This window comes from Chlorocebus sabaeus, chromosome 13 (assembly GCF_047675955.1).
Source record: "Chlorocebus sabaeus isolate Y175 chromosome 13, mChlSab1.0.hap1, whole genome shotgun sequence".
Taxonomy (NCBI): Eukaryota; Metazoa; Chordata; class Mammalia; order Primates; family Cercopithecidae; genus Chlorocebus; species Chlorocebus sabaeus.
The window spans coordinates 55,546,813-55,566,793 of NC_132916.1; the positions used below are offsets into that span (position 1 = coordinate 55,546,813).

At 37.1% G+C, this 19,981-nt stretch overlaps 1 protein-coding gene across 4 annotated transcripts in view; it reads left to right on the plus strand.

The window, feature by feature from the left end:
• The window catches only part of AKAP7 (A-kinase anchoring protein 7), a 144,679-nt gene that overhangs the window by 12,428 nt on the left and 112,270 nt on the right, over nt 1–19,981 (plus strand). For all 4 annotated transcript variants that reach the window (XR_005241285.2, XM_073022476.1, XM_008007037.3 and 1 more), the window contains exons 3-5: nt 6,552–6,691; nt 15,176–15,312; nt 19,135–19,295. Coding sequence is in view for 3 of the 4 variants with exons in the window: in XM_073022476.1 (XP_072878577.1) it covers nt 6,552–6,691; nt 15,176–15,312; nt 19,135–19,295 (438 nt within the window). In the remaining variant the exon portion in view is untranslated. The remainder of the gene's footprint in view (nt 1–6,551; nt 6,692–15,175; nt 15,313–19,134; nt 19,296–19,981) is intronic.

Consider the following 19,981-nt stretch of genomic DNA (forward strand, 5'->3'; position numbering starts at 1 on the left):
AAGTTAAATAGTTATTGGTAAAATTATAGAAAACTAAATAAATTTAGACAAACCATGTCCTACTTAATTTTTACCTGAAAGTATTCTGGGTTGTGGTTTTACACTATGTCATTCTCCTGATACCAGAATGGTTAGAGTTGTTATATGTTATAACCATTACCTTGAGAGATTATGATTTTTTTTTCCTTCAAAATGGATTTATAGGATGTTTGAAATGGCAAAAATAAGTTGCTACAGACAAGAAGACAGTTTAGTGTTAAATAGATAAGGTAGAAAACATCATAAAATGCTGGAAGTGTCAGTGGTCTTTTAAATATTGTGTTAATTCTGTCCCCCTCTTTAGTATTGTTCATATTGGAGTGTGAGTAAAATACAGAAAAAATGATTATATGTTTTATCTTCACAGTAAGGAATGTACTATACATGGCCACTCAATAAACAGTGTATGCAAAAAATGGAAATAAAAATTTCATAAAACAATACTTATACTTACTGTGAGCAATATACTATCTATATGACTACATCCCATTCCATTCCATTCCATTCTTTAAAAAGTGCTCTTTATTGGCCGGATGTGGTGGCTCACACCTGTAATCCCAGCACTTTGGGAGGCTGAGAAGGGTGGATTACCTGAGGTCAGGAGTTCGAGACCAGCCTAGCCCATAGGGTGAAAACCTGTCTCTCCTATAGTCCCAGCTACTCGGGAGGCTGAGGCAGGAGAATGGCGTAAACCTGGGAGGCCGAGCTTGCAGTGAGCTGAGATCCAGCCACTGCACTCCAGCCTGGGCGACAGAGCGAGACTCCATCTCAAAAAAAAAAAAAAAAAAAAAGCTGGTCATGGTGGTGGGTGCCTGTAATCCCAGTTACTCGGGAGGCTGAGGCAGGAGAATCGCTTGAACTCAGGAGGCAGAGGTTGCAGTGAACAGAGATTGCTCCATTGTACTCCAGCCTGGGCAACAAGAGCAAAACCCTGCCTCAAAAAAAAAAGAAAAAAAATAGTGTTCTTTATTATCTTCTAGGTTGATTCGATAACCCACTTGCAATTGATGCTTGCAATTTAGGTTGATGCTTGCAATTTAGGAAAAATAACCTAGACGGTATGTTTCTGATTCTCAGTCTTTAATCTATTATTTAATATCACCATGAATTGTCCTAATTAGTACAAGTGTTAACAGTTAGTACCTTTACCACAAATCACAGAAAGCTAGAACTGGAAGAGACACCTGAGAGAGATTGTCTAAATGTTCCTTCCTGCCCCTGTTTTTTTTTTTTTTTTTTTTTTTTTTTTTTTTTAAATGTTGCATTGTAGAAACTTTCAAACATATATTAGAGAAAATAGGACAAGCCTCATGTATTCATTACCTCTTCCTTACTGGATTATTTTGAGGTAGATCCCAGACATATTACTTTATCTGTAAATACTTTAGTATATTTCTTTAAAAGGTAAAGAATCTTAAAAAAATTCAAAATATTCTTACTATACCAAAAAAAAGGTAATTCCTAATGTCATCAAATAACCAGACAATCTCTGATTATGTCATAATTTTAAAAAATCTGGATTATTTGAATTAGTTACCAAAATCTATGCACTGTATTTAATTGATACATCTCTTGAGTCTCTTTTCATGTATACATCTCCTTTTCTCCTTTTGGGTATGTGTATGCGTGCGTGTATTGTTGAAGAAATCAGGTTGTGTAGAAGTTTTGATATTCTGGTCATTTAACATTTTTCTCTGTCTCTTATACTTCTAGTAAACTGGTAGTTAGATCAAGAGGCTTAATGAAGTTTGTGACATTTGCAAGAATGCTCCAAATATAGAATTTTTTGTTTCTTTTTGAGAGACAGGGCCTCACCCTGTCATCCACACTGGAGTACAGTGACATGATCATAGCTCACAGTAACCTCAAACTCCTGGTCTCAAGTGATTCTCCCACCTCAAGTAGCTGGGACTACAGGTGCATACCACAATGCCTGGTTAATTTCTAAATTTTTTGTAGTGATGGGGTCTTGCTGTGTTTCCCAGGCTGGTTTTAAATTCCTTGCCTTTAGTGGTCCTCCCACCTAGGCCTCTCAAAGTGCTAAGATTACAGGCATGAGCCACTGTGCCTGGCCAAAGATAGTATTTTAAATTTCCTATAGTGTGACATCAGTAGGCAAATAATGTTTGCTTGTCTTGCCTTTTTGTGATGTTAAGATTGATCAGTGGCTTCAGGTTGTATTACTCTAAAGTATCTATTGTTAAAGTTCCCCATCAACCTTCCATCTAATGGATCATCCATTGATGGTCGTTGGGTTGATCTGTTACTTTGTTAAGCATTTTGAAATGGTGATATTCTAACTCTATCTTTTTGCATTAATTAGCTTGAAATTTCTATAAAGAACTTTATCTTAACTAGCTATTTAATTTCCTAAATGACTATTTGGTTATAAGGAAAGATGGAATAAATGCTTGACTTTTTTCCGTTATCATCAGATATTTAGAATCATGGTTCTCTAGACTCCTCTAAAGGTGACCTGTGCGTTTTTGGCTTTAATTTTTTTAGTATCATTAAGAATGGATGGATTTAAGTATATTTGATGTATTTAACGCCACTGAAGTTTATTCTATTTGGTGCCCACATTGTCCCATCTTTGGCCAATGGGAAGACATTTAAATTGACTTTAGAGATCTTCTCGTATGATCCCAGGAGTCTTTTGAATTTCCAGAACTCTCATACATTGTATGCTCCAGACCTGGAATCAGCTCTTTTTCCAAGGATTGGTAATATTTTTAAGTTCTCAGATAAACCCATTAAGTAACTTAATTAAAAGATGCTTGTTGGAAATCTGGTCTTAAGGTCATTGGCCTTTTCACTATCTAGTGCTGCCTCTATAGATTGAAACACACAGTACTAGTCTTCTTCTCAACTGTGCTGTTCCCCCTTCTATCTTTTGTAGAGTATTTTTTTCCCAGCACAGGTTGATAGCTGCCAGATTCACCATCCCAGCATCCTGTGTTGCTTGGGGTTAGCCCTGTGTGGTGATTTGGACAATGAAATACAAGGGACAGACACTAGGAACTTATTTAGAATTGATTTGTAATTTTACCTTAAAAAAGGGGGTCTTGCTTTTGAAATTTATTTATTTTTTTTAATTAATTAATTTTTTTTGAGGGGGAGTCTTGCTGTGTCGCCCAGGCTGGAGTGCTGGGGAGTACAGTGGCATGATCTGGGCTCACTGCAAGCTCCGCCTCCCAGGTTCACACCATTCTCCTGCCTCAGCCTCCCGAGTAGCTGGTACCACAGGTGCCTGCTGCTACGCCCGGCTAAATTTTTGTATTTTTTAGTAGAGACGGGGTTTCACTGGGTTAGCCAGGATGGTCTCGATCTCCTGATCTCGTGATCTGCCCGCCTCAGCCTTCCAGACTGCTGGGATTACAGGTGTCAGCCTCTGCGCCCAGCCTGAAATTTATTTTTCAACATTATATTTAGTTAAAAAAACTGTTTAGGGATGGGTGTGGTTGCTCATGCCTGTAATCCCAGCATGTTAGGAGGCCAAGGTGGGAGGATTGCTTGAGTTCAGTAGTTTAAGACCAGCCTGGGCAACATAGTGAGACCCCCACCTCTATAAAAAATGAAAAATTAATGAGCTGTGGTGGTACATACCTGTAGTCCCAGGTGCTTGGAAAGGTTGAGGTGGAAGGATCACTTGAGCCCCAGGAGTTCAGGGTTACAGTGAGCTATGATTGCATCACTACACTCCAGCCTGGGTGACAGAGTGAGATCCTGTCTCAAAACAAAAAAACAACAAAAAAGAACTGTTCAGGACAGCTCTTCATTTTCCATACACATAGAAGGTGCAAGTGGTCTGGATGAGTAAAAACAATGGAGAGTTTATAAATCATCTGTTTCTTTTTGGAGTTTCCTAAATGTTCTTTAGCAGATACAGATTTATCTTCCTAATTATGTTTAGTTCTGGGTATTATCTAATACTTATAATAGCTAATAATAGTGTTTACTTTGTATCAGGAAGTGGTCTAAACGTTTTTATGTATTAACTCACTCAATCCTCACAAAGATCCTATGAAGTAGCTATTATTATTATTCTAAAATTACACAGGGAAGCTGAGTAAAGAGAGTTTGTGTGCTCGTCTAAAATCACACAGTCACACAGCTAGTATGTGGGAGAGCCAGGATTCTAACCCAGGTGCTCTGGTTCCAACTATATTAAAATTGGCTTTCATTTTCAGAGTACTAATTTATTAACAGTAGGTGGTGGTGGGCTAGAAATGTATTTAGAAGTGGATTTAAAATATATGTGTTCTTCATTAGCGTATTTTGTAGCTTCTGTTTACAATTAGTATATTCATATTACCACAGTTAGATATAGGACCTTTTTTTCGATGTGTAAAATTGCAGGCAACCCAACGATATATTGATTTGATTTGCCGTATTAAAACTCTTACATAAGAAATAAAACCCAGTGGCATCATGAATGAGACAATTCACATAATTCTTGCAATGCAGATAAAAATGCTACAAACTATTTCTTAGTAATAAAATCTATAAAGTTCTGGTAAGCTTGCATGTGTAAAAGAAGCTAATAATAATTTATATTTTAAATGTGTATCCTCTAACCGTGAAGAGCTATCATTAACCACATTAATCATTAGACATATCGTTGAGAGATATAGTGATGAAATAGATGCACAAACGCACCAGATAATTTTGCCTTAATTCATGATATGGTCAGATATATTGCCCAGGCCACCTTGCTCTTGGTTTACCCCATTTTTAGGTCTTACAAATATATGTTGTAGAAAGAAAACACATCTATTCCTACACATCCTTAGCTTTTTAATTTTAAACATGCTGTACTATTTTTCTTAGAAATTAGCATTAAAATACTCTTTGAGACATTAACTTAAAATTGTTTACTATTAATACCTCAAAGATAAACAGAATAAGAACAATTATTTTTGCTCAGTGGTTTTATATGTAATATTAACTAGTTGTGCAGAACTTCAGTAGAGAAGCAGTTTGATACAGTAGCAAAGTTTTTCTGCTTTTCTGTTTTAGCATGCGTAAAATAAGGAATTTAGTTAAAGCAGAGTTGCATATGCACATAGGCATTGGGCTGTGGGTTGAGCCCAGACTTCTTTTCACAATCCTTCTTAAGGGGTTGTGTGCAGGTGGTTACTGTGGTCTATTAGAGTTGATCCCAAAGATAAAACCAACCGAATAGGATTGAATGTAAGGTAAAGTGGTTCTTCCCTTCCTTTTTCAAAATAACACCTCAGAAAATATATTTGAATTTTCACAAAGTCTCTGTGAGGTACTCTATTTTGTTTTGTTTTGTTTTTTTTTGGAGACAGAGTCTCACTCTGTTGTCCAGGCCGGAGTGCAGTGGTGTGGTCTTAGATCACTGCAACCTCTGCCTCCTGGGTTCAAGCGATTCTTGTGCCTCACCCTCCTAAGTAGCTGAGACTACAGGCATGTGCTACCATGCCCAGCTAATTTTTGTATTTTTAGAGATGAGGTTTCACCTTATTGGCCAGGCTGGTCTCACACTCCTGACTTCAAGTGATCTTCCCACTTCAGCCTCCCAAAGTGCTGGGATTACAGGCGTGAGCCACCATGTCCTGCAGAGGAACTCCATTTTGAGCAGTGAACTACTATTCAAGAAGACATGGCTTGGAAGCTCAACTAATGGATTGTAGTTTTGCATGTATATGGAAGCCCTGATAGAATCTGTTAAAAAAAAAAAAAAAAAAAAAAAGATGATGGCATTTCACCCAGATTTAGTAATTATTTCTGGGAGCATGCTTCATAATTAGAATTGTTAGATGTTGTAAATGAATCTTATGAGGATTACTTTAAAAAGTGGTATTGTAAATGCTTCTCAAATTACCTTTTGTTAAGGATCAGTTTTTAAAAAAAATTTCCTGTTTGCTGCCAATGGATACTTTTGTAAAATACAATAAAAGTGAATTATTAGAAAATGAAATAAAAGACCTACAAAGTAGAAATCAAATTTCAGCAGACCAAATTATTCCGCCCCATTGCTATGGAAGTTTCCAAAGCATTCTCTTAATTTTTGCAACAGATAGTTTATAGCGTGACAGTGGCCACAGACCAAAACTTTGTGTGACAGTGGGGTTATGCCCTAGAAGTTACATATATACCTGTATGGGATGGTTGAAAAATGATCTTTCTTAGTGTTATGAACATTGTGGTGCCGGGAGCTGTGCTTCATATCAGAAGTCAGCTCACTAAGGCCCTCAGGCCAAATCTGGTTAACCACCCTGCTTTGAAAATAAAGCAGGAACGCAACCTGTACCCACTCATTTATGTTTTGTCTACAGCAGAGTTGAGTAGTTGATGGCAGAGACTTATGTCATCTGCAATGCCTAAACTATTTACTGAGGTCCTTTACAGAAATGTTTGCAAACTCCTGCTTTAGATTTGAAAATGACACTTATGAATGATTGCTACTTATATATTGCTTTTTTTCTGACTGTATTATCTTTGTTCAAATGTATTAGACGTATTGTTTGACTTTTTTCCTCTAGTCACTGATGAACCTCAAGTAAATTTGAAGAGAAGTCAAGAAAATGAATGGATCAAGAGTGATCAAGTAAAGAAGAGGAAAAAAAAGCAAAAAGATTATCAACCCAACTATTTCCTATCCATTCCAATCACCAACAAAGAGGTGCTATTTTTAAAAAAAATTATTTTTACTGTGAAATTTTATTCTAAATTTAAAGTATACTAAATGCTTATGAACCCACTTGCTCTCAGCTTCTAAGAGTCTTTGGTAGCATTTTGGCAGGACTGTACAGGCAATATTTCTATTTAAGTAATAGAAATGTATTTAAACAACAAGTTTGGAAAATATTATTTATTTTTCTGAGACAGAGTCTTGCTCTGGCACCCAGGCTGGAGTGCAGTGGCACAGTCATAGCTCCCTGCAGCCTTGAACTCCTGGACTCAAGCAATCTTTCCACCTCAACCTCCAAAAATATTTAGACAATCATATTTAAACAGTAATTTTGCAAAACCCACTGGAAAAAGTGTTGCCAGATGGCGTGTCAAGGTCATTTGCAAGTGTTTGTTCATTTTATCTGAGGGACCCTTTGGAAGTAGGGAGCAGTGACCAGTTGAGAAAAAAGGAATCTGAGATCTCTGTTGGAAAGTAAACTGGGGTTTCTTGCTGCTTAATCTTGTTTATGATAGTGATTATTTCAACATAGTTTCTTTAAAAAATTACTCAGTGTTGTAACAACTTAATATTGCACCATTAAAGTTGGTAGAAATCTATTAAAATCTGAAAAATTAATATAATAAATAATAGGAAATGGAACCAGCCCGTTAGCTCCTACTGAGAAACCCCTGAGAGAGAAAACTACTGCATCTCATTACAGCTACTGAAGCAGTGAGGTAAGAATTACAATGCCGCAGGAAAGAACACCTCACTTAGAAGACTGACTGTTTGTACCCCTTGGCCCAACTTAAGAGCCAGATTTGAATTTCTGTTTGTGGGTTATAATCTCTTTGACCAGGCACATTTTCAGGTTGCCTTTCCCCTTGTTTGACTAGAATGTCTCTAGGGAATGCTAGCAAATTGTTAAAAATCAAATCAAAATTAAAATGAAAGAAATATCAAAAGAAAAAATAAATTATGTTGTATCATTCTAGGAAATATCTAGTCTGTGAGACACAGTTTAGCCGGGGAGAAAATATACATAACAAGAGAAGAGTTACCTAGCCATAGAAGATTTTAGATTTGATGTAGTGAAGAATCATATTCTGATTTTACTGACACATATGTGATTCCTTTCGTTGAGGAATACTTCTTAAAAGTCCTAATGAGGGCCAGGTGTGGTGGCTCATGCCTGTAATCCCAGCACTTTGGGAAGCTGAGGTGGGTGGATCTCTCGAGCCCAGGAGTTTGAGACCAGCCTGGTTAACATGACAAAACCCCGTCTTTGTTAAAAATACAAAAATTAGCCAGGCATTGTGGCTTGCACCTGTGGTCCTAGCTACTTGGGAGGCTGAGGTGGGAGGATTGCTTGAGTCCAGGAGGCAGAGGTTGCAGTGAGCCAAGACTGCGCCACTGCACTCCAGCCTGGGTGACAGAGCTAGACTGTATCTCAAAAAAAAAAAAAAAAAAAAAAAAAAAAAAAAAAATTTAAAAGTCCTAGTGAAATAGTCCTTAAAAGTGTTTAGGCAATACAAAGTTAGTGTAATCAGCAATTATGCATTATATTAAAATACTTGCAAGTTGTTTGGTTTGAAAGTTAGGATTACGTATACCTATGGGGATTAGAAGAGCTCAGGGAGTGAGAGGTGCTGCTACTTTCATGAGCAGCCAGACAGAAGCCAGGTCCTAAGGACACTGAATGTCAGACAGTTGAAGTGACTTCCCTATGGACACGTGATTTGTGATTGGAAGAGAATCCTGGTTCTGTATTTTGATTTGACAGAGTCTCTCAGTCTAGATGTTCGACGAACACCTCTGGGTGTCACTTTCCCTAGGCCGCTCATTTTCTGCTTCTCCCTTCACCTGTATTCCTTGCTCCTAGGGGAGACTGAGCAGCATCTCTGCATCACCCCCATGTCTGCCCTCTCTCGCCTCCTAGCTGTGTTATGGCTTCTTACCGCTTCCGGAGAAGACTGCTGGGATGATGTGCTGATGGGATAGGGAACGTGGGGAAGGGGATTGAAAGGAAGGAGGAGAGAAAAATTCTTTCCTTCCACCACTAACTTCTAGGCTTTGCATCACAAAAGTGAAGGGAGAAAAGGGATGAGAGTCCTGTCCGCAGCTTTGAGTTTTCATCCTTTAACCTGCTCTAGCCTTTGTTTCTGCCTCTCTACCCCTGTAAGGTTGTGTAGATGCTGGAAAGAGTGCAGGCTTTGGGTCTGACAGACTTATTAGTACCAACTGAGTCACAGACTCCGCTGTGTGTGTAGGTCAGGTTACCAACATTTTTCAAGTTTCAGTTTGTTCAGGTGTAAAATGAGGTGGGTGATAATACCTCCTTCAGATGACTTTTCTAAACCCAAATCTAGCCATGTCACCAGCCTGCTTATATACTTCAGGATTTTCCCATCGATAGGATAAAGACAACCTCTTTTCCATGTTCTCTGAGGTTTTGTCTGTTCTGTCCTCTCCCCTTCAGCCCTTGCTTTTTCTGCCCGAGCTCTTCTAGCCTTCCTTGGGCTTGCCAGGTTCCCTCGGCCCCAGGGAAAGCCTTCTCTGGCTGGAGTTTTCTCCTTGCTCCTCTTGGTTTTGTTAATGCCAGAATCTCAGCTCAAACCTCTCCACCCATGACCACCTCGTCTAGGTCAACTATCCCTTTCCTTGCCCCATTCCTGTCAGCTAAAGGCTTTCACAGCTTTCTGTGTGTCATTTGTCATCCTTGCAACTTGACACTTGTCTTCCTCGCAAGGTTTTTAGTGCATGCCCATACCTAGACTGGTGTTTGTTCAAGAGTAGGTGCACACACATACACGCACTCTCTCGCTCTCGCTCTCTCTCTCTGCTGTTGTTTCATTGCAAATGCGTATTTCTGTCATTCCAAGTTATAACCAGAACACTTAAATATAATAAATGCAATGTAATGGTGGTTTCATAATACAGGTTCAACAGCAGTTTACTGGTTTTGGAGGAGGTAGGGTAACTTATAATAGAGGGAAATGCAGGTTTCAAGTGACCTTGAAACCAAATAATTTAATGTTTCCCTTTCAAGAGACTTATTTGTAGTTAACCACTTAGAAAGCTTACATACAAATATGGGGAAGAGATGTAGGAATCAGGCAAGATTAGGAGTTATATTTTATATCTTCTGCATGAGCACATTTTTGTTTGTTTAAAGTGTCTAATGTTAATTTTCTTTTTAAATTACTTATGAGCTTTTAAAGTGGGAAGGCTTGGGAAAAAAGTAGCATTTATAACATTGTTTCAATGGACGACTGTATTCCAAGTTCCAATTAAGTGACCTGCAAACAAGCTTTTGGAAGCTAGCGTATTCACAATGAGTTGCTCTACTTTTGGCCTCTACATGTTGGCATCTAGTTTTAAAGAAAAAAGTATTCAAAATTCCACTGGTCTTTGATTTAAAACACATTCTTAGAAGTTTGGACTTCTTTATTAGTGGAAAATCTTGATTTCATATTTTAAGCAAATAGAATTGGAAAAATGGATTAGGATGGCTACATAAAAAATCCTAATTGGAAGTATATGAAAGTATGTGTTTCCATTAACTTTCAATTGCATGTTAGTTTAAAAAGAAAAGAAGAAAACATTCCGATGGGGGTATAGTAAATCCTAAATGTCTCTTAAATGACTAGAATTGTTTAATTAATTCTAGCTAGATTTACCCATATATTGGTTTTATATGCCTTCTTTTGAGAGGTAGTAAGAATCAACATTGAAAAAATCAAGGAACAGTCAGAAGCTGATTGAAATTAGGAGTGTATTAATTTTTTGACATGTTTTAAAAATATACTAATGAAAGAAAAAGGTTTTCTTCAGCAGCTTGCTTTCTTTCTTTCTTTCTTTCTTTCTTTCTTTCTTTCTTTCTTTCTTTCTTTCATTTTTAAAATATACTAATGGAAGAAAAGGGTTTTCTTCAGAGGTTTTATCCCTCCCTCTCTTCCTCCCTCCCTTCCTCCTTCCCTCCCTTCCTTCCTTCTTTCCTTCCTTCCTTCCTTTTTTCCTTTCTTTCTTTGTTTCTGTTTTTTTTTTTGAATAGAGATGAGGTCTCACTATGTTGCCCAGGCTGGTCTTAATCTCCTGGGCTCAAGTGATCCTTCCTTCTCAGCTTCCCAAAATGTTGGGATTACAGGTGTGAGCCACCATGCCCAGCCTCTTCAGGGATTTTAAAAGGCATTTGTTACATGTAATTCTGTATTTCATAATTTTGCAATGTGAAAATTACTGGTCTTAGGAAAATATGGACGTTGATTAGTGCATTCAGTTCTTTTCTGGAAAATAATAGTAAAAGTGTTTGACGTCATCATGGGTATGTTAGGCAACTGGTAGATACAGAACATTATTTATTTGAGGATTTTGTTTTACTTTTACTCCAATTATTGCTATATCATCAGTTTTTCAAGTTCTTGCTATAGTTGTGGACAAGCAGAAAAAATTAAGAAAAATTAGGTAGCAAATTAGTGTGATAATTCTAATAAATCTTAATGAGGCAACAAATTTGGGAACAATATGTGTATCAATAACAGCTTAGGAAAATTCCAAGAACAATATCAAAAGATGAGGTCAAAGACATTTTCCCCAGACTGTAACTCTTCTCTCTCATGTAGAGGCATGCTGACTTTAAGACTTTGCCTTTGAACTCATATATGATTTGATTAAATTAGAAAGTTTAAAAGATATGAAAACAGATTTTTTAATTGCATCATTTTTAGGCATATGGAATATGACAGTGGTGATATTTAGCAGATGAATATCAGCTTTTATTCTCTTAACTCGAATTACTCAATGAATGAAATATTTAAGATTTAAGTAAAGTTTTTATTTTTACAAGTTTCTTTCACTGTCTTATTGGAATTTGACTTTATAGTATTAGGTTTTAAAAATGTGCTTTGTGCAGCACTGCCAATGACTGGGGATTATGGTGAGATAAGCTTTAATGACCTTATAGAATTTTAAATAATGGCTGTAAAAATTAGTTTCCTTCGGCCTTTGATGTCATTGGTATTTTTAAAATATGACATATAAAGACGACTCTAAAGTGTTTTTCTTTTACTTTTAAAGAATGTAATTAAGAATAAAATGCATGAAAAATATAGTTATATCAAGGAATACATAAATCTGGAGAATCAAAGCATTGTTAGAAATATATTGCTTGAAGATTAACCTTAAAATTTTCATAAGTTTGAGGCTAATCATGCGTAAGTACTATGTGACTTGAGAAAAATAATAGTCTTTAAAGTATTTTACAGTTTTTACTTATAGTTTTATATGCTACTGGATAAATCAAAGATACTAATGGTCTAAAACTATTTTACCATGTGGGACATTTCACCAGAATGTGGAATATATGGATGAATGGAATTTTGAACATTGCCCTAAATTTACATATAATTAATATTTAACTTAGAATGAAGACTAAGTTAGTATGAAAATGCAAATATTCTACTTACTAGGTGCAAGTAGCAATCCCCTATCCAATTATGACAACCAAAAATGTCTCTAGGTATTGCCAAATGTCCTCTGGGAGGCAAAATTGTGCTGGTAGAAAACCACTGATTCGAATAGTATTGGCGCTGTTGTGTACTTTATATATTTGGCAAATGGTGAAGAGCTTCCAAAGTACTTTCATATAGCTTTTCTAATATGATCTTTAATGCAACTCTGTAAGTTTGGCAATGCCAGAATTCAACTTTAAAATAATTATGGAGTAATGTGGACTTACACTAAAGGCTTTTTTTTGAGGGCAAGTGTGTTCTGCTACATAGTGTCTTAGTCCATTTTGTGCTACCTGAGACTAGATAATTTATAAAGAGCAGTTTATTTCTCACAATTCTGGCGGCTGGGAAATCCAAGATTGAGGAGCCAGCCAGCATCTGGCAAGAGCCTTCTTGCTGCTCTTGTCCCATGGTGAAAGACAAGAGGGTCAGGGAGAGAGTGAGTGAGCAAGTGAGCAGGCTCAAGAGGGAACTGAACTCATCCTTCTCTTAGAAGCCCACTTCCATAGTAACTGCATTAACCCATTCATGAGAACAGTGCCCCCATGACCCAAACACCTCTCGTTAGGCCCCACCCCACACATTGTGAACTGGGGGTCTAGTTTCCAGCACATGAACTTTGGAGGACACATTCAAACCATAGCACTGGTTAGACTTTCTGAAAATGCCCTTAAATGTCTTCCCTTGATGTTTCAGTTCTTAAGTCCATGACCACATCTCTGCTTCTCCCCTTTCCCCTTCTCATAAATGGACAGACTCCTTGTACATCTCTTGGTCTTTTTCCGTATTCCATTGCTTTCTAGCTACTTCTTCTCCTCACCCCTCCTGGATCTTTTCCTCCAGGTGCCTCTCTCATATTTTTCATATGTAGTTTATTCTTTTCCCAGGTTGTTTTTTGCTTTGGCTGGGGGAGGGGGAGTATATGGCCTTGAGATTTTTAGTCTGTGTTTCAGTTTATTTTAACAGAGATAATACCAATATCTACCTCATGGGACTGTTGGGAGGCTACACTGAGCTAATATATATGTAAAATATTCACCATGATACCTAGAACCTAGCGAGCACACAGTAAAGGTTAGTTGCTGCTGCTGCTGTTTAAATATGGTTTTTTAATTATCATCACTGCACTGTGGTGAGACAGTGGTGTAGAAGAGATAGATGTTGACCTCAAGAAGTTTATAATTTCATTTTGTCTACATAGAGTAAACTGTGACTCTCTGAGATTTTTGTATACCATCATGTTTGGAACGTTTTATTTATTAGGCTATGAATATTCTTTTATTGGGTGTCACACAAATGACATCTTGTGTTGGAAAATGTTAGGTGTTATTGTGTAACTTCTACTAAGAAAACACCATTTCCTCTGTTGGTCTCTTGCAGATTATAAGGAACAGAGAAATGCTGAGGTTATTTTGGGTGATATGCATTTATTGTAAAGTACATGATGCTAAAGAAAAAGTTATTCATGACACTTGTTAAAGATGGTATGGCAGACCGTATTCCAGAGGGGCCATGGTGACCAGTACAGGGATCACTGCAATGGGGTCTCTCATTTGGGGAGAAAAATTGGACTCAACTCCAACAAGGACAAATGGGGATTTATAACCAAGGAGCAGAATGGAGGTCAGTGAATGGAAAATTACTGAGAGAAAGGATGAGGGGTTTCTGGCTAAACAGACCGGATAGGATTATTGCTGAAGGGAGGCCGTGGTGATAAGATAGCTCAGATATGGAGGGTGGTTAGACACCCAGGGTGGGGGATTTCTTTAAACTGACTTAGCAGCATTCTTGCTCAAACCAGATTCTATGAGGACAGAGAGAGAAGCTCATGGTTAGGCCTAGTCAAGCAGAAGACTCAGAGGGGCCTGACTAGAGTTTTGGTCAAAGGAGAGAGTCTCTGTCAATGGGAAGTGAGATCCAAGGACAGCATCTCATGATTTGCACAATCACATTCCGCAGATAATGGGAACATTGTTCAGGATAAAACAACTACTTTGGTATCAGAACAGTTTGCTATTCTCATGAATCAGTTTTTTCTTATCTCTGCTTTTTTATGGATTCTGCGTTGACTGTCAGCCCCCACTCTTTCCTTTTTTTCTCTCACTAATTCTGCTGCCTCAGGGCTTCTGTCTTCTGTTCCCTTAGGGTTTCTCTGTGCTTTCTTTTCTCTGTTGTTTCTTTTTCTGGGTTTGCTATTTTGCATTCAAACTACTTACCAATGTACTCACATTTAGAAGTTGACTAGAATTGTATCTAACTGGAAGTGGAGGAGGGAAGATGCATCATTCCTCTCCCTGTTTCAGAGGAGCAGGTGCTGAGAGAGGAAGGGAGATGATGGACCAGGTCTGTGGGGATTTCTGGATGCAGATTCTGTTCTTCTAACCTGTGCATTTGGACTTCTTTACAACTCTTCATGGTAATGACCCTCCTTACAGGTCTGGAAAAATGACAGTAGTCATTTCTACTGAAATTATTGCTCTCATAAAATATCTTAAAGGCCATGAGGAATGGGTTCACAGACACATTCACTTGGAGACAAATAATTATTGCTTCCAACAGAAATGGAATGTTGTCTGCTGGCTTGACCTTTCTGTGGCAAGAATAAAGCCTTATTCTTAGGAAAGATCATAGTTATTGAGTCATATTGGGTGTTCCAAGGACACATTTCTGAAAAGATGCAGAGCCATTGAGAGGTTTTTCCAGTCAGATAGCAATCTGATCTTCATAATAAAGGTGTTGGGTTCAGTACTCTTAAGATAGACAATCATCATGCTTTAAATCTTACACATCCTTTTAAGCTGTCCAAGTCAACTATCTGTTTGAGAACAAGCAGACAGTTAAGCATTCATTTGGTTGAAGAATCTTAGTGTTGTTCTAATTTTGGTTGTTGCTTATTTTTCTTCTTGATTTTACATTTTACCATAAAGAGATTTTGCTTACCTAATCACTGGAATTTTTTTTATATGTGTGTATGTGTTATTAGATTATAAAAGGAATTAAGATCGTGCAAAATGCAATAATACAACAAGATGAGCGACTGGCCAAAGCAATGGTCAGCGATGGTTCCTTTCATATTACCCTGCTGGTGATGCAATTATTAAATGAAGATGAAGTAAACATGTGAGTAATATATTTTTCTTAAATATAATTTTCCAAATTATTACTTTAATATGAGTAAGCACAGCAGAACCCAAAGAGACATTCTAAATTTAAAGAAGTAGTCTCTATACAATTTATTCCAGTTAATAGTTAATATACAGAATAAACTATATAAATATTCTTTTTAATCTAAACTTTTAAACTCTGTTATGGTTATCAAGTGGTAGCCCTTGGTTATGTAATCGTTTTGTCCATGCTCATATTATCAGCACTCTGGACTTGACCATTTAGGTTAAAACTTTAGATACATATTCTGGAATCATGGCACAACCACCTCTTATTATCTGCCTCGCTTTGGGCAAATCATGTACTTTCTAAGTAAATGGAGAAAATAATAGTACCAATACATGCAAGAGCTCTTTGCCTAGGGCCTGGCACATAGTAGGCACTCTATTATTAGCTATGAGAGCTGCCATTTTACTAGGCCACTGGACAATTTCAGTTTCACCTTAGTCATTTTAGAGTCACTGTACTCTACCTACAGCCACCGCCCCCATGCCAGGGTTCTGCCATAAAGGTTAAAGACAAGTCATTGATTACTGCTTTCCAATCTGAAAGAAACCTTGTTCTTCCCCCAATTTTCTGGGACACTCTTATCTGTACTTAGATTTTCCTTTCCTCTGTTACCTCCTATATAGCTCACTGTGTTAAGTTCAAGCCTAAGATCTATGGAAAACCAAAGCCAGGATGAATTGCAGGTTGCTTTTGTTATCTACTTTAACAGCTATATCTCCTGAGGGAATGAGGAGCAAGGCTTGAATTAGGAAGGGGTTGAGGAAAAGGTAAAATAAAAAAGGATAAGATGAAACAAATAAATAACTCAAAATATCCAACCCATTATGATTATTGTAGTTATGTCTTTTAAAGAGTAGAACCTCAGGTCTTTAGAGGTCAATCTTATGATCTGTCCCGAGCCGATGTACTCAAAGTAGCCTTGAGCATCCTGCGAGGACAGAGAGGAGGGGAGATTTTACTTGCCTGACTTTGATCACTTTGCCAATCAGAAGAAAAAAGCAGTTCTCTGGTGCTCTTGAAAGAAGAGAATCCAAAGAAGATGCTATGCAAAATGAAAGGTTGAGAGAAGGGAGTCATGCTCTGTGTGTGTTAGAATGGTCAGGATTCTCCAGAGAAACAGCACCAATAGGAGAATATCTATGTAGAGATCTATCTATATCTGTCTGTGCAGACATGTATATCTTTATGTAGAGAGATTTATTTTAAAGAATTGTCTCCCATGATTGAGGGAGAAGTCTGGAATCTGCATGGCAGTCTGGAAGGGGAGTTGATATCTCAAGACCTTAGTCAGTCTGGGGACAGAATTCCTTCTTGGGGGACTCCAGTCTTTTCTATTAAGGCCCTTTAGCTGATTGGATTGGGTCCACACCCATTCTGGAGGGGCAGAGGTATCAACTTTTAAGTGATGGTGAGGTTCAAGGTGTGACCTCACTTTGGGGCAGCTAGAATGGAATTGATGAGGTTTCTGGGAAGACATTGTTTATGTGAATGATTTATTAAAAGTCTCTAATTTTTAACTTTTTATCCTATACTGTGTAATATGTTAGACATCTAGATTGTCCATTTCTTGTCCTGTATTGATTCCTAATTTTCAAAGTCTAATATCAAGTTTTAGTTGTTTAATAGTATACCGATCGATGGATTGGATATGGAATGTGCAGATACTTTAAAAAAAATCATTAATTTCTTGAGGTAGATGTCACCTAAACTCCTTTGTGTCCTTATAGTGTAGAAGAAAGGAATAAAAATATATTAGGCCAAGCCCGGCTGCTGATTTGAAAAGATAGGTGTCCTGTCTTAGTTTGAAATACAACCTTTGGGTCTGAACTCCAGTTTGAGAATTTCGTTTCTTATATACATTTACTTTTTACTTACTTTACCTTAAAGAAGCCTTTTTGTAAGCCCCTCTTGAAAACATATTCTATTTAAAATAATTCAAAAATTAGTGATACTCCCAGTAGACACTGATTCCTTCTTACTCTGTGAATCAGTGGCATCTTATTGGCACATATTTACTGATTTATACTACTAGAGAACTGGAAAAATGGACTGAATTTAGATAACCTATATTTCTTTAAAGAATAACAACATAGAATTCACTGTCTCTGAGAAGTCTTAACCTTTCTCATGGTGTGCTTTAACATATAGTTTCATTTAAAACAAGTATTTTGAATTCCCCCAACTTATAAATGAGCCAGGAGTAGTTGTTCTGTTATCACATGCTTTAATTCATAGCACACAGTGAAGGAAAATACTGACTTAAAAGTATGTGCACTGTTTGGATGAACATAACTACAGTTAGGTAATGGTGAATTTAAACTGGATTTGGAGGTACAATGAGAAATGTACCATACTTATAGTTATATAATGTTTCAGAGAAATTAGACTGAGTATTGAAGTCATAGATGAAAATCAGTTAAAAACTTTATCTGAAGACTAATTTAGAAATATGAAAGATCAAGAAAAATGCTGATTTTTTCAAACACTTGGCTGAACAAATCACTGATCAAAATAATTTAAATGAATGGCAATCCACTGGAAGGGTGTTTTAAAGCCCTGGATGAATGTGCTTAGTTCTTTTTTAAGTAATTGCTGCCCTCTAGTGAGATTTCATTTTTTTCTCAAAGTACCTATACCAAAATCTCTTCAAGATAGAAGTAATTCTAATTTTCCAAATATCAAAAATCTTGTAATGTCCAATTCAGTAATATAGCAGACATTTGTTTTTATTAAGAAAAGTGTGGCTGGACGCAGTGGCTCACACCTGTAATCCCAGCAATATGGGAGGCCAAGGCAGGAGCATCACTTGAGCCCAGGAGTTTGAGACCAGCTTTCGCAGCACAGGGGAACCTCTCTATAAATAATTAAAAAAAAATAGCCAGGCATGTTGGCATACACCTGTGTATTCCAGCTACTCAGGAGGCTGAGGCAGGAGGATCACCTAAGCCCAGGAGGTCAAGACTTCAGTCAGCTGTGATCCCACCACTGCACTCCAGCCTGGGTGACAGACAGAGAACCTGTCTGAAAAAAAGAAGAGAGAAAGAGACAGAAAGAGAGAGAGAGAAAGAGAGACAGAGAAAAAAATGAAGAAGAAGAAGAAGAAGAAAGAATAAGAGAGAAGAAGAAAAGATACAGCACTTCCAACACAGAGCGGCCGTATAATTGCATAGGCTAAATAGCTAAAGTATATATGGCAAACTTACAGTTACAATTGGGGAATATAATTCAAGTTGTATTTTATTTGAGTCTAAGTATAGCAAATTATCTAATTATGGAGACTGTTGTATTTTAAGAGATAGTGTGTTTTAACTTTTATTAGAGTGCCTCACAAATAGTATGTACTGTAAAAGTGTTAGTACTTTCATCAAGAATCTAGAACTTGACATCTAATGTAAGGTAATGTAATCTAATGTAATCTCTTGTAGGTACTCGGTTTTTTGGGATATATTTTCAGTAATTTTTTGAGTTGTTCATATTTCACTTGGTTAAACATTTTTTTAGTAAACTGTAAAATAGTGTCTACTTTCATGTCTTTAATAGCAATTATAATTAGGTAAAGATTTCTTTACTTCTTCCATAGTTTTTGTTTAAAACTGTCTATCAGTTTTAATCATAAAGTTTAGATTTAGAAGGTATTTTGAGCCTTAAAATAATTAGTACAAATATCAAAATGAATTCATCTTTCTAAAACTGGTACTTTGTTTCTTATTTGGTTTTGTATATTTTATTACTTAATGTGTTACTGAAAAATGTATTATTTCTTACTAGTGGTATTGATGCTCTTTTGGAATTGAAACCATTCATAGAAGAACTCCTCCAAGGAAAACATTTGACTTTGCCCTTTCAAGGGATTGGCACTTTTGGAAATCAGGTTGGATTTGTGAAGCTGGCAGAAGGGGATCATATAAACTCACTTTTGGAGATAGCAGGTAAAACAGCAACACACTCATATGAAATCTTGTCTGTTGGAGAAGCAATATTTTTCAATTTTGTAATAGAGACTTGACATTTTTTAATTTTGAAAGATGATGGACTAGACTCAAGTATTTTTTAGGACTGTCCCAATCATAAGTCTGAAGGATTTCAGTGCTTATCATAACATTTGGCATACAATAGCTGGCACTTGGTAAGTACTGAATCAATGAATAGGAGTCACTGGTTGCCTATTCAAAGGCTTGTAGGAGTTGTCATTCCCATTCCAGAGAGCCAGCTGGTGAATCAGCAAGGTTTCCATTTATGCCGCTCCCCTCCACCCACTCCCCTGGAGGGACTACTCTCTGAGCAGAAGGCCCATTGGTGTTAGCAGAAGACCTCACATGTGTTGGAGAACATATTGCTTTGTGCAGCACAATTGAAAGTGTCAGGGAATTGGAAGCAGAAAAAATCATAACCTGGTTGAGTGACTTCAGTTTGATCCAGAGATAGTAGGTTGGGTATTAGCCTACATGCTGTGAGAAATTTTTATTTTCACATCATTTCATGTCATGTCATCTAATTGCAGGTTCAGTAATCCGTAGTTCATAACACGCTTGCATCATTGGTCCATGCTCTGTGTTTTTTTTCTTTCTATCTATTATTCCTTCTACTGTTTTCTTTCTCTGCCCCCTCTTCCCTC